At 35.5% G+C, this 15,698-nt stretch overlaps 1 protein-coding gene across 1 annotated transcript in view; it reads left to right on the forward strand.

Moving 5' to 3' along the window:
- LOC107709500 (elongation factor-like GTPase 1) overlaps window positions 1-15,698 on the forward strand; it is a 115,819-nt gene that overhangs the window by 41,014 nt on the left and 59,107 nt on the right. The window contains 3 exon segments of the mRNA XM_016513992.1: window positions 977-1,131; window positions 1,339-1,505; window positions 3,093-3,228. Coding sequence (XP_016369478.1) covers window positions 977-1,131; window positions 1,339-1,505; window positions 3,093-3,228 — 458 coding nt within the window.

The raw sequence follows: 15,698 nt of genomic DNA on the forward strand, positions 1-15,698 counted from the left end.
AAAAAAAAAAAAAACCTGAACAAGTTCAATTAGTTTTTTTCTGTGAAATATCTTTTTAAAAGATGCCTTTACTTGAAGCAACACTGCAACATATTAAAATTTGTTGGTTTCTTGAATGTAGGTGTATTTTGTCTTACTGCAGTGACATAATTTGAGCTTGTTTATACGTAAAACGAGAAAGAAATCTGACAGTTGGACAAAATAGACTCAGATTAATTATCCATTCTCTGAATGTAATATCTAGTCTAAATAAATTATTAATTGTTGCTTCTCAATTATGTTTATATTGTGTCAAGAATTTTTAACATGTATCCATGGAAGCATGTTTCCGCTGCAGAAGTAAATAAACTAAATAATTAAATAAATTATTTTTGAGTTTTTATCTCATAATTCTGAATTCATATCTTGCAATACTGATATATATATATATATATATATATATATATACACTTAGTATGTATATAAGTGTGTGTGTATAGTCGTAAACATATTTTTTTTTTCAATTTACACTTATTGCAGAATTTCTTTGCATTTTATTTCTGCAGATTGCAATTTTATTTTAAGAAAATCAATTTAAAAGAAACTAAAATGCAAAGGAATTCTGCAATAAAAGTGTGATTTTACAGAGTATGTATACACACAAATACATACATGCATTTTTTCTGCAAAAATTACACTTTGATTGCAGAAATTATTTGCATCTTGGTTCCTTTTAGTTCTAATTCTTTACATTAAAATTGCAATTTGCAAAACTTCTGCTTTTGCATGTTTAATAAATGTTTGGCTAATTAATAATTGTTTTCAGCCACCTATTTAGCACTTTATCTGAGCATATCACACAATTATATGAGAGGCTGACCCATGAATCACCAAACAGGTGACTTGGCCAGCCTTTAATAAAGTGCACAGAATCTCCCACTGTCCAGTTGCGGTTCATAAGCATGCATTATGGTTTGTGATGTTTTCGTACCTTCAGGCCGTTGACTCAGGAGGAGATCGCCCAGAGAAGGGAACTGGCCAGGCAGCGGCACGCAGAGAGACAAGCTGCCAATCAGAGCGCAGAAAGCCCCGGGTCGGCTGATGCTGGAGGGACTTCAACCCCAGCAGGCCCGGCCAGAGGTGCTGTCACAGGCAAGAGTTTAACCCGTTCAATGCTGCATGCATGACAGCGAATGAGTAAAACAGGTGTCTTTGAGCTTGTGTGTCACAGGCTATATTTCCTAAGGCAAATTCTGTACCATTAAACTATCATGATATGTCCAATTCATACTGTGACTGCTCCTGGAGACTTCTTTATTTGATATTCTTAGTATATTTATACTTTATTTTGTTCTGCAGATGCTCTGTGTGCGCAGACAGAGGCTCTTTCGGTCAAAGCTGCAGTCGAGGAGGAAAACAAAGAGCATTTTGTGGCCTTCGCACGAGTCTACAGCGGCGTCGTCAGAAAAGGCCAAAAGGTGTTTGTGCTCGGACCCAAATACGACCCGTCGCTGGCGCTCAGAGCGGTGAGCAGGCTTCTGGCTTCATAGCCGCAGACCGCTTCCTTATCCAAGAATGAATGCAATTTATAACATAATCATCACACAGTTAATAATCCTTAACCCTGCTGAACTTGAACTCGGGCAAATGAACTGCCTCATTCGGGTTAATGTCCAATTAATTCCCTTATGTTTGAAGCTGTCTGGAGCTCATTATTACATTATTACCCAGAAACTATTAAAAGACTCATACAATTGAGACATCCATTGAAGAGTCAGAGTCGAATTTGCATAAAACTCCACCATCATTGGCCATTAAGAGCATTTCTTAATTAAGAGAGGAAACGTCCACTTAAACAAATGTGATTTAGGGCTGAACGGCAATGATTGTGACAAATATTGAGATTGTGATTTGAATTGAAAAATTTAAAACTTTTGCATCTCTTGTTTCTGGACATTTGATATCAAATATTAAAGAGCAAAAAGGCTAATTTAATTTATGTGAAGAAATAGTTGCTCTTTTGAGTCTTTGAGTCTTCAATAATAATGTTATAATGTTATATATATATTCATACACACACATACACATTATATCTCTTAATAATAATGTTACATCTCATTTACAATTTTTACAATTACTAAATTCTTATTAGTAGTAAAAGTAGTATATTGGAATAAAAAAATTTGTTTTATATATAAACAAATATGTATATATTCTGATTTACAGAATATATTATAATACATCTCTGAATAATAATAGTATTAATAATCTTATTTACAATATCTACAATTACTGCATATGACTCTTCTTTTATTAATATTAAATTGTGTATTGTAATAAAATTATTTAATTGATTTTTATTTATAAACAAGTATGTACTGTGAGAATGTAATATACAGAATATATTATAATACATCTCTGAATAATAATATTAATAATTATAATCTTATTAATAATAATTAATAATAATAATCTAATAATTATCTTATTTACCGTTTACAATATTTGCAATTACAGCATATGATTCTTCTTTTATTATTATTAAATTGTGTATTGTAATACAATTATTTAATTGATTTTTTTTTGTAAACAAGTATGTACTGTGAGAATGTAATATACAGAATATATTATAATACATATCTGAATAATAATATTAATAATTATAATCTTATTAATAATAATTAATAATAATGATCTTATTTACAGTTTACAATATTTGCAATTACAGCATATGATTCTTCTTTTATTATTATTAAATTGTGTATTGTAATACAATTATTTAATTGATTTTTATATATAAACAAGTATATACTATATGTAATATACAAAATATATTATAATACATTTCTGAATAAAAAAATAAAATAAGATAATGATAACAACATAAATTATTATTATTATAATTTAGTATTGTGTATTACTTTTTTATTTAAAAATAATTTAATTATTTTGAACAATTATAAAATATAAATATAATATAAAATATAAAAATGTAATTATAAAAAAAGAATTGTTTTAAAATGTGTGTGTGTGTGTGTGTTATCATGTATGCTGTCTGGTAATATGAGTCCTAATGCTGATGTGGGATTTTTGTTGATCATTTTCACCTTTAGCTGCCTGAAGGTTGTTCAGTAGCTGATGTTTTACCCAGCATCCCTCACATGACCTGCTGTACCGTGGACAGCCTCTACCTGCTGATGGGCCGCGAGCTGGAGGAACTGGATGAGGTTCCCTCAGGAAATGTTCTCGGTTGGTCATTTGTTTTCTACAGTGCTCCTCTCACAGGTTCCGGATGGATTTGTTTTTTGGCGTTCTGCTTTTGGATTATAGTATCAGAGTGACTTTTACCTGTGATTGCACTTCTTGAAGACAAAGCTCTATTTGCCTGGTAATATTCTTGCTTGATGTATGGCTTTACAGTACATGGTTTGGCCGAAGCACAGTTATAGCAATGCCATGAAATTCTGGTGCTGTAGTGCGTTATGTGTGTGCTCAAAATAACGTCTTTTCCACATCACGGCTTATTCTGTCCAAGAATTGGCCACTTAGATAGGGAAAAACCGTTGTTGTAAATGGAGCAGCTAGAGTTTGTTTTTTTGTGCTGTTTAAGGATGGGTACATCTGGAATTGACCATGCAACAATAATAAACTAGCGTTGAAAATCTCAAATAATGGTAGAGAAAAGACCAAGAAACAGGAAGTGTGTTTAGATGTTCAACATTTTTTTTTAGTCCTCAGCACAGATTTTTTTCACATGTTACTGGGTCAATGTCCGTGTGGGTCCTGGAACATTATTTCTGACAACCAATCAGATTTTTAGGTTAGGGTTAGAACTGGGTTTGGTTTAGGTGTTTGGATTGGGTTCGAATATATTTTTTGTTGTTGTTCCAGAACCAACAAAACATGCCTTAAGGCCCGTTCACACCAAGGACGATAACTACATGATGTATAATGCTAAAAATATAGTTTTAAATATCGTTCTAGATGTAAAAGAATAGCTCAACACAGTAGCCCTTTTTTTCCAGTTGATGATTGTTCAAAACTTTGACAGCCAATCAGAATCCATCTTGCTTTCAAGAGCTTGAGCATATAAAGCGGTAGAAGAGAATAAAGAATTCTATTCGAATAAAGAGAATGTTATTGTGCATTGGCGCGGATGGTAGTTATTGTTATAGTTACCTTTATAGTTATTGTTATTGGCGTGAACTGGGCGTTTACTCAGAATAATCAGGATGTGCAGTGTACAGTTCTTCTTGCCATTGTTGGCAAATCTAGTGAAAAAAACGTCATCGTAGCTGCGTGGTACTTTGTAAATACTATGACTCTTGGAAGGTGAGTAAAGACAGACAAAAAGATTGGGATTTTCAGTCCATGGGTGTTCATTTAGTGAGCTAGATAGTTTTCACAGGGTCAGTCTGCATGGAGCATCTTGGGGTTAAACGTCAGATTTGAGGGTGCAATGGTTGTGTGTAAATGTTTTTTTTTTTTTAATCCTGCACATTTGAACTAGCAACCTTCTTGTTAATAGCCCTGAACTATCAAGATCAATTTCCAACTTTTGGTTATTAAAAACAAAGCAGACGAGAACCTGCATGTCTCAGTAGTCTTGTAACTGTCACGGATGTCACTTTCTGTGTACCAAAGCAATCCCATTTAGGCTCTGCTTCAAATCCTTTATCTAAGTTTATAGGCAATGCCAGAAGAGAAAAGTTAATTATAAAACAGGGTGTCCGCGGGTCCTTAAAAAGTCTTAAAATGTCTTAAATAACGTTTTCCTAATATAAGGCCTTAAAAAGTCTTAAAATGTCTTAAATTTGGATTCGACGGGTCTTAATTATTTTTGGTCTAATTACCGCTAAAATATCTTAAGTCTGACGGACCTAATGACTTTACAATCATTGGACAGACCGAAGATTTTTTCTTCCCCGCGGTAAGTTACTGCGTCATCACAGAGAATTGCAGTAAGTTAGCAGAATACAGAATACAAGCTCGCGCTGCTGAGGCTCACTCTGTTTGTCTCGAGACTTCAGAACAAATGAGCGTGACCGCACACATAAACTCAGAAGAAACACACTGAGGTAAAAATTCAAAATGTTTAGTTTATTCATAACATGATATAGTTAAATAACACCATGACAAGTGAGCTATTTTACTCAATATTCTCACGACGCAAAAAAACATTCAAAACACCTACAGAGTGCACGCATTACGTGAAGTCTAGTGCGCTCTGCCTGATCACTGCATGATTCAGTCTATTAAAATACATTCAGAATGATCACAAATTCAAGACATGGGGGCAGAAAATGTGTATATTTATACCACTAATAAATACCATTTATTACAGCATTGATATTTTGTTTTCTTTTTAATTTATACACATTAAATATTACATATATGTATGTAATAAAATGTGTATTTCCATTACAGGTTTAGGTCTTAAATTTCATATAAGGTGGTATTAAAAAGGTCTTAAAAAGTCTTAAATTTAACTTGTTCAAGTCTGCAGAAACCCTGATAAAATGCTTATAATGAATTCAGTTTTGGGGGGGGAAATCCTGAAAAAAATCCAATATAGTCTAGTTTTCAGCATCATTCCTCCAGTCTTTAGTGTCACATGATCCATCAGAAATCATTCTAATATGCTGATTTGCTGCTAAAGAAACATTGATTCTTATTATCAATGTTGAAAACATTATTTTTGTGGAAACTGTGATATATGAAATAGGATTCTTTGATGAATAGAAAGTTCAAAATTACAGCATTTATTTGAAATAGGTTTTTTTGCAACAATATAAAAGTATTTTCTGTTACTTTTAATCAAGTTAATGCATGCTTCTCTCATTAAAAATACTGTTTCAAAAACTTTTGAGCCATACTGTATGCAGAGCGTTCAAAATCAATCCTTTATGAAGTTTCGTTTCAGTCAGGGTGCTGCTTTATAAGTCCAGCTGCAGATGTAGACAGCAGACAGCAAGGCAACTCACTAGGTTTTGCAACAGAATTTACAAACTACCAGTGATGTGTTTTACAAAGAGAAGCGAATTCTTCTGGAATTAGTTTTGACTTATAGAGGTTTGTTGCCCTGGCAACATGGATGAATTAGGACATTTTGGCAGATATTTTTCATCATCTCTGTTTTGTCTGTGTTTACAGTCACAAATGTTTCAACACCAAACATGCATCAAAGTAGGACTAAAAATGCCCTGAAGGCTTTTGCTCAAAATACTGAAGTTCAAAATGACGACTTGGTTCAACAATTCCTGATTTTCCCCCCATCATTCTTGTCAACAAACACAAATGATTGCACACGCCTGTGGCTTTCTTCAGAAATCTGGTGAACTTTTCACATGGGCTGCTGGTGTCATGTAGTCTTTAGAGCACCTCCTAATAATAACTTGTTTTGTTAGCATGCATTCTCGCTCCAGACATGTTGAGCCATTGTGCTCATATGGATCGATCGAGTTCAAATTTGCCCTTTCTTCAATTTCAATAGCGATTCATTTATTCTCCTGGGATCCGCCAATTTATATTTAGGTGCATTTTTAAAAAATTTTTATTGTGAATATATCTCAGACCATATATGCTTCAATTTGAATACTTTTACGTTTTTTGTAAATCATAGTTTTAATGCACTTAAGAGATAAAAGTTAAAAGTAATTGATAAATATTATATAAGTACATTTTGTATTATTTTAAATAACATAGTTGAGAAACGTTTATGCAAAGTTATTTAAAAAGTTATATGAAAGTTTATATATTATACTCTAATCACTATAATGATGTGAGTGGAACAAAATCCTAAAACATTTTTGTGTGTGTTGGGTCCCAGAAGAGTTAAAGTCTGTCATTCTCATTTCAACCAGCTCTCAGGCTTTATTTCTGAGTTACTTCACTAACCGTTCCTAACATTCCTAAACAACAGAGTCAGGCTGCAGCGTGAGATGGATGGGGTTTATTATCTGCTGTGGTCTTCACCTCAGTGCTAAAGAGGCGCTCTGGCTCCTCATCTAACAGTGCAAGGGCTGTGTGATTCTCATCCAGGACTCCCATAGATCTGAGTCAGCGTCCAGATAGAGGCAGGAGCAATTAAATCTGATTTATGATTCCCAGTGTTCCTAGCGTCATAGAAGTGTGTGTGGGTAATGCGCTGATCAGACTTAATTTCCATTTCTCATTTCTCATTCCTCAGTCTCCTCTTTAATGCACATTCAACTCTCGTTTTTGTTTGTCTGCTCTAATGTGAAATTGGACTGTGGCGAAACAATCAGATATTGATATATTTTGATTGTTTTGGTCTTTGATACTGTAGTTTAGAGGTGCCCAAACCAGGGCCCGTGATGACCTTTGATTTGGCCTGCCACGTCAAATCACAAAAGGAGGGGGGAAATGCCATTAAAGCATGTTTTTGTCTAATTTATATTTTTGTTTTAACATAATCACCAATTGATTGGTAAAAAAAAAAAAAAAAAATTGAGCTTGATGCATGTTCCACGTGCAGTGACAGACACACAAACACCTTCTTTGCAGTTAATCCTACTGAATACAGTCGACATAAGAAGTTCATAGTTACACTTTTGGGGTTTGGGTTCAGTGTACATTACTTAGCATTTGGCCCATTACCGATAACCATTTTATAATTTATGGCCATGTTTAAGGCAATGGTGGACGTCCTGATGTTGAAGCCTGTCATATGGCTGTATTTATAAAGAAGTCTGTAGGATAATGATTATTCTGGTACAGTTTAAGTGCATTACTGTAGTTGTGCTTTTTACAAACTGGTGGCCTAAATTATTTTTATTGTATTGCTAAATTAAATAGAAAAAATATTTTATATATATATACAGTGTGTGTATATACTGTATATATATATATATATATATATATATATAATACTTTATTTCGTTCATGTTCTTTGTTCTAGTTTTGTTTCTATGCAGGTTTTTTTTTTCATCTTGTAGATGAGCTGCCTATGTTTTGTTTCTGGTAATTCAGGGTTCATCTTACAAGTATTAACTTTACAAGCATATTTGCTAGAAATAATTTTGCTTGTAAAGCAGTGACCGTTGTATTGAGCTTTATTGGTAGTCACAAATTATTCATGTTTGGAGCATCAGGTTTTATTGACATGAAAGCGTATAATAAATGTATCAAATGCCTAGCTTACATTTTCAGTTTTGTTTTATAACCTTTTATTCGATACCATTTTAAATGTTTAGTTGCACCACAAAGGCTTGAAATTGCTCGGGTCTCTCTCCAGTTTGTATGGCAGTACATTGACCGACTGCCCAGTCCTTGTTTATTTTATGAAATTTTAATAAATTATGAAGGAGGGGGTGCATTAATGTATCGACATGTTTGTCTAATGCTAGCTCAAGAGTGGAGCGCGGGTGCTTGTCATTAAAACACTACGCCGTTGAGTGGACATTACTGAGCACTATTTCATAATTCACTTTGAGCATCAGGCCCCCAAACAGCCCTAACCAGATTTGAATTGTCTTAGCGAGCGCTCACGCGTCACACGGATCAATGGTAATGCGCGCTTTCATAATGGAGATGGAGGTCAGAGCGCGTCAGCCCTCTGTGACACGTGTTAGCCATCATTGCATTGTTTTATTGTGTAAACATTGCGGTCAACGACTGCAACTTTGAGGGGACGTTGATTGTAGATTAGCCTGTATTCCTGCTTGATTGGGCTGATTTTTGCAGTGAGGTGTGGAGGAGTTCAAATGCGAGAACGCCTTTAGATGTGGATGAAAGATTTGTCCTTAAACCACATGACAGGTTAAAAGCAGCGTTTGACCTACCGCTCGGTTGACTGGACCTCCCTAAAGACGAAACTCAAACCAGACGCACTGTCAAAAACAGACCCGCTCGACTCGCCACATCACACGCACACGGCTTAGCGCTGTCATACCGCCCTGAAACCAAGCCAAAGAGAAGAGCGCATGAAAGATAGAGCTGGAATAAGCGGGGACAAACAAACGCTTTCTCTGTTGTGCGGCTTACTGAAGCTTCCCTCCATCTGCTGAAACTCCAGGAAATGAGGAATTTTAAGTGAGATAGGTTTCACAGTCCCTCTCTCTTCAACAGGGTTATAGAGAATGTAGAAACTGGCTTCCTTAAATTCATGAGTGTGAATTTGAACTGAATTCCCACAGGATTGTAATGACAGGAAAAAGAATTGACTGAACTTCAGGTCGAAGAAATTGCGCACAGTCACTCAGCAAAGGAATTTCATTAGACAAACACAATCACAACATGAGCGAGAACCGATTGAACTTTTTAGGCATTCAGTTTAAAGCAGGGCTGTCAAACTCAGTTCCTGGAGGGCCGGAGCCCTGCAGAGTTTTGTTCTAACCCTGCTCCAACACACATACCATGTAGTTTTCAAATAAGCCTGAAGGACTTGATTAGTTGGATCAGGTGTGTTTAATTAGGGTTGAATCTAAACTCTGCAGGGCTCCGGCCCTCCAGGAATTGAGTTTGACACCCCTGGTTTAAATGGATAGTTTATCCAAAAATGAAAAATCGGTCATCATTTACTCACCCTCAAGTTGTTCCAAATCTATATGAATTTGGAATATGAATATGAAAACACAAAAGAAGATATTTTGAAGAATGTAGGGAACCAAACTGTTGACGGTAGCCATTGGCTTCCATAGTACCTTTGAGGTTTCCATCTTATAATCCTGCTTTATGTTGTTTGGCACGATTTTCAAGACCTTGGGGTAATTCTGTTCCAAAATAATAAAATGAATTTATTCAGTATAATTTGAATGCTAGTTATAGGTAGGCATGGGCCGGTATGAGATTTTGACGGTATGATAACCTTAAGCAAAAATATCACGGTTTCACTGTATCACGGTATTGTTGTTACAGCTCTAAAATGTATTAATTTTAAATGTCTGGGTAAAAAAAACAAAACTGAACACAATATATTTTGAGCAACATACGTGTTAACGGGCGTTTAAAGACTTCATATTTTCACATAAATGACATTTGGAAATTGATATGCATTGCAACGCAGTTTGTGCAAGTCCAGAACAGAGATCGGCTGCAATAAAACAATAAATGTCCACTTGCCGATCGCATAAGTTCCAGAGGAAGCTACTTCGGCCGTCATACACACACGTGACTGACCGCTCGCTCGCACCAACAGGAGGAGGAGGGTCGTGTTACTCTCTACACTGCACTCAACCTGAGGGATTCCTACACTTTCAGTCTTTGAGGAGACATAAAAAACAGCGCATACCGCAGGAACGGTATAACGGAATATATTAGCGGTTTTGAAACCGTAACATTTTCAAATCGCCGTATACCTTGATAACGGTAATCGGCCCATGCCTAGTTATAGGTATTCACGTATACAGTGGGTACGGAAAGTATTCAGACCCCCTTAAATTTTTCACTCTTTGTTATATTGCAGCCATTTGCTAAAATCATTTAAGTTAATTTTTTTTCCTCATTAATGTACACACAGCACCCCATATTGACAGAAAAACACAGAATTGTTGACATTTTTGCAGATATATTAAAAAAGAAAAACTGAAATATAACATGGTCCTAAGTATTCAGACCCTCTGCTCAGTATTTAGTAGAAGCACCCATTTGATCTAATACAGCCATGAGTCTTATTGGGAAAGATGCAACAAGTTATAACGGTAATCGGCCCATGCCTAGTTATAGGTATTCACGTATATATCTGGACTATGCTGATTATTGGCTTTTTAAAATTATTATTATTCGATATTTAATTGTGGACACTTGTTTCTACCTTCATTTTGATTACTGATTACTTTTGCTGTCATCTGATTCAGTTCGATAGCATCAGGTACTTCTAAAAATGTATATTTCCCTATATTTCTTACTGTGCATTGTAATTCTTTAATGCCAAAATTCATTTATGCTATTTTAAGTTTTAGTGTGTTTTATATTTATAAACTAATTAATTGATTTTTATTTTTTTTTTAAGACTGCTTAGTTTAGAATTTTAATATTGCTTTTTATATTAATTCATACTGAAAAATTAAATATTTTATTAAAGCTATACACATTTATATTAATTTCTTATGAGTTTCGTTCTGTTTTAATTCTACTTCCTAAATTCAAATTTGATATCAGCGGTGGACTGATATGGATTTTTTTGATGGCCAGTGCCGAGCAGGGACCATCATGCACAGAATACATGTGGTTTTATTCAAAAAAATTTCAAATGCATATTTGCTGAATGTTGACAGTATATGAAAAATATATATATGTTATAGCATTTGCCTTACAGTTGTTAGGACAGAACTGTTAAACAAAGACAGTAAACTAATGAAGATGGAGAATTGGAGATCATGTGCATCTGTGCTCAGGTGCTGAGTCCTCAGTGCTGTCAAAATAAAAGTCCCCACCACTAATAATAATAATATAACAAATGAACTGAAATTTCATGTCAGGTGCTGGGTTTTCATAGCTGTCAAAATAAAAGTCAGACACTTCCGACTGTAATCAGCCAAATGGAAAAACTTAACGGCCGATACTGATGATTAAACATTGCCTGTTTATTGGCCTCTGTGATATATTGGCCGACCACTAATAATAATATAAAAAAAATTATTTTATAAATTAACTGAAATTTCCTGTCAGTTTAAACATATCAGCATCCTGTCTGGCCAGTTCAATTCAAATTCAAACTCATAAATTGAAAGGAAGCCATTTCTTAAGTTCTCAGTTTTGTCCAACCCTTATTGGCCAATGAGCGTGTATCAGTAGCTGTTAAAAAAAAATAAAAAATTCAAAAATAAAAATTTTTTCTGTGATGATGGTCTAATCTCCCTTTACTGGAACTTTGGTGCAATATTAGTTTTACATGCTAAATGTGTATTTCATTTAAGCAACTGTGTGCACATCTGTTCTTAAATGGCATCGTATTTATTAGGGCTGCACGATAAATCACATGCGATATTTAATGCGCATCTTGTCAGTAAAGCCGCTTGTGTAATCAGCGGTAAATCTCCATCACGTGCGGGCTTTCACATGGAGCAGCATTTACTACACAGAGCCGTTGTTCACTGACAAGATGCGCATTAAATATCGCATGCGATTTATCATGCAGCCCTAGTATTTATATGTAAGCATAATTGTAGCTCCTATGTAGGTTGACCAGTAGTGTGTGTTACCTGTGTCTCAGAGAAGAAGACAGCTCTTCCTGTTTGCATATCACAGTGCAGACAGACAGAGTCGGAGTCTCTCTCATTAGAACATCCTGCCGTCTCTCTCATCAGGAATATCAGCACAATGATTCGCATTTATATAAAATGACGTCATTCATTCCTGTGGCCTTTCCCCCGCTGTAATTCATAACGGCACACACATGCAGCAGAGCTTGTCTAGTGAACCATCATTTCCCACTTCAAAGCCTCCCGCCTGCCTTTGTTCCTTCTCAAACAGGAAATCCAATTATTAAATCCTCATAAAATATGTGAAAAAGAAAGAGAGAAAGAAAGAGAGAAAGAAAGAAAGAAAGAGAAATTCTCTTTGCCTTAAACGACTTCACTGTTATTAATGATCAAATGTAGTAACCTAAAGAGCAGAATTGAATTTCTGTAATGGAGATGAAGTCATTAATTATGGAGCGATCTCACTCTCGCTGACTCCCACATATATTTTTGCTTTCTTGAGAAGCTCTTTGTGATATTTGATATTTGAATGGGATTTTACAGATGCCTGTGGTTGTTTTATCATTTATCATTTCATGCCATTCCTTCCATTGTGTGAAGAGTTTGATTTGGCACGACATGTTTGGCTGAGATTTTTTTGGTTTGGGAAAATATCTTACTTTCCTCTTATTACTTATCTTTTTTTGTGGTTTAATGTTTCCTGGATTCCAGTTGGCTAAATAATTTTTATTTAATTTTTTATTTGGGTAGCTGATATGTGTTGGCACATACTGTACTCCATTTAAAACTATGTTAAGCCTCATGTTATTTAATTATTTTAAAATTAATTGTAAGCATTTATTTTATTTTATTAATGTAATTTCCATGTTGAATGAGCTAGTAAAGGAAAAAAGCAATGAACACTCAACAAGCTCATCTAGAACTGTTTAAATATTGTACAAATGTTGTTTAAAATTTATATTTCTGTCTCTAAAATCTGGTTGGATGAGCCGTGTTTAAAACTATGAATGTGCTACAGTTACACTAATGAAGCATTTTTCTTGGCCCAAGTTGCTTTTTAATGATGTTCTCTGCTTCTGTATGATGTTCTGGTCTCTAGATATGGCTCGGGTCCTTCCTTCAGTGCAATTCTGGTTTTGGCTGTTTTACTATTCACTAAGTGAAAATTGTATGTTTGGCCACTTAAAATGTAGTAGCACACACATGCATTGAGGAATCATTTGTTTCACAACAAAGTTTGGTTTAAGTACTTTGGTTTAAGTTTTGGGGTTTGTAAAAAACTCAAATCCTGTGTATGAGCAATAATAATAGTGATGATTGCCATAGTCTTTCGTCATATTTATTTTGCTGCTTTTTTTTAATAGCAATACGCCACTTTGAAAGTAGACGCATACAGATGATTTAAGATATCATTCATTTCACAACAAAGTTTAATACTTTGGTTTATGTACTGTGGTGTAAGTTTAGGTTTGTAAAAAAAAAAAATAATAATTCAGAATCCAGTGCATGAACAATAATAATAGTGATGATAATAGCAATAACCATGATAAATTACTGCACTGCTTCTTCTGGCTTATTGCTTTAAAGGAATAGTTCACCCAAAAATTTAAATTTGCTAAAAAAAAAAAAATCTTACTCGCCCTCAGGCCATCCAAGATGTAAATGAGTTTGTTTCTTCATCAGAACAGATTTGGAGAAATGTAGCATTACATCACTTGCTCACCGATGGATCCTCTGCAGTGAATGGGTGCCGTCAGAATGAGAGTCCAAACAGCTGATAAAAACATCACAATAATCCACACCACTCCAGTCCATCAGTTAACATCTTGTGAAGCGAAAAGCTGTGAATCTGTGAGAAATTAATCCATAATTAAGACACTTTAGCTTCAAAACTTCACTTCTGGCCAAAATACGAGTCCATAATCCATAATAATGCTTACTCCAGTGACAAAAGTCTATCCCCTGTTGTCCATTAAAATTGACTAGCTTGTTTGTTTTGGACTGTTTTTGCTTGTAGGCTGTGCTTGATCTGAACATATTTCTCCCCTGATTCATACTTAGTCACTGGAGAAAACAGTATTATGGATAGAGGAAGCAACTGTTTAAAGTTAAAAATATCTTAATGATGGATTTGTTTCTTACAAACATTCAGCTTTTCGCTTCACAAGATGTTAACTGATGGACTGGAGTGGTGTGGATTACTTGTGGATTATTGTGGTGTTTTTATCAGCTGTTTGGACTCTCATTTGGTGACGGCACCCATTCGGATCCATTGGTGAGCAAGTGATGCAATGCCAAATTTCTCCAAATCTGTTCCCATGAAGAAACGAACTCATCTACATCTCGAAAACAGAAAAAGTATTGAGGACAAACCGTAAACATCTAATAGTCTTCGCAAGAGAAAAGCGCTGTGGGAGTTTAATCTATATCTGTATTACCTCAAGATCTGGCCACCACAACCCAAAAAAAACACACACCCATGGTCCGCTGCACTTTGAAATTCACCCACCGCAGGGATGACTCCTTCAGCTGAAGAACCGATACACATGCGAGATCAGAAGAATAAGCAGATGTTTATAAGCTTGCCTGGGTTTTAGGATCTCGGGTAGGCCGCCTCGCTCTCTGGTTTAAAGTCACGTCAGTTTGCTACACAGCAGATGAGATGAATAATGCTGATTCATGGTGGCGAGCTTTGGGAAAACGTTTGTTTTACGCTACAGCGCGTGTGTGTGCATGTTTACTGGTGTCTGGACGGCAGAGCTCTGAGTAACTGGGATTGTGGCTTGATTTCCCCCCTCGACAGGCTCCCTCGGTTATATACAAACTGCAATCAGGGCGACCACAGATGTGGCGTCTCATCGGGTGTTTCAATGACTGGGCAGATGTAGGACGTTTACTTTGTTGATTGTGAAGTATGCTGGTGGGGAGCAGTAGGGATGGGGCCAACAAAAAAACTAGGCGGTTATTATTTATCTAGACTTTTTAGCCTTTTTTTTATGTGATAGATTGAAAAAATGACAGTAGACAAGACAGAGTACAGAAAAGTGAACAAACAACACCAACTTATGGGGGCTGGGACGCATTCACATTAACGTTACAGCCTCACGTGTGCGCCACATCTCTGAGTGTAACCGGTGTAATCTAGTAGGTGTGTTCGACTTGACGCAGACCGACTGTGCAGACCGATCGGTGTGTTACAGTACCACGAGAGTTATAGAGTTATATACAAACTGCAATCAGGGCGACCACAGATGTGGCGTCTCATCGGGTGTTTCAATGACTGGGCAGATGTAGGACGTTTACTTTGTTGATTGTGAAGTATGCTGGTGGGGAGCAGTAGGGATGGGGCCAACAAAAAAACTAGGCGGTTATTATTTATCTAGACTTTTTAGCCTTTTTTTTATGTGATAGATTGAAAAAATGACAGTAGACAAGACAGAGTACAGAAAAGTGAACAAACAACACCAACAACAAAAAAAGAAAAGAAAAAAAAATTACCGAAACCAAAGACAGATATAGGATTTTTTGGCTTTAACGATTTAGCAGCATTGCTTT

This window comes from Sinocyclocheilus rhinocerous, unplaced genomic scaffold (genome assembly GCF_001515625.1).
Source record: "Sinocyclocheilus rhinocerous isolate Xijiao unplaced genomic scaffold, SAMN03320098_v1.1 scaffold1467, whole genome shotgun sequence".
NCBI classification, from domain to species: domain Eukaryota; kingdom Metazoa; phylum Chordata; class Actinopteri; order Cypriniformes; family Cyprinidae; genus Sinocyclocheilus; species Sinocyclocheilus rhinocerous.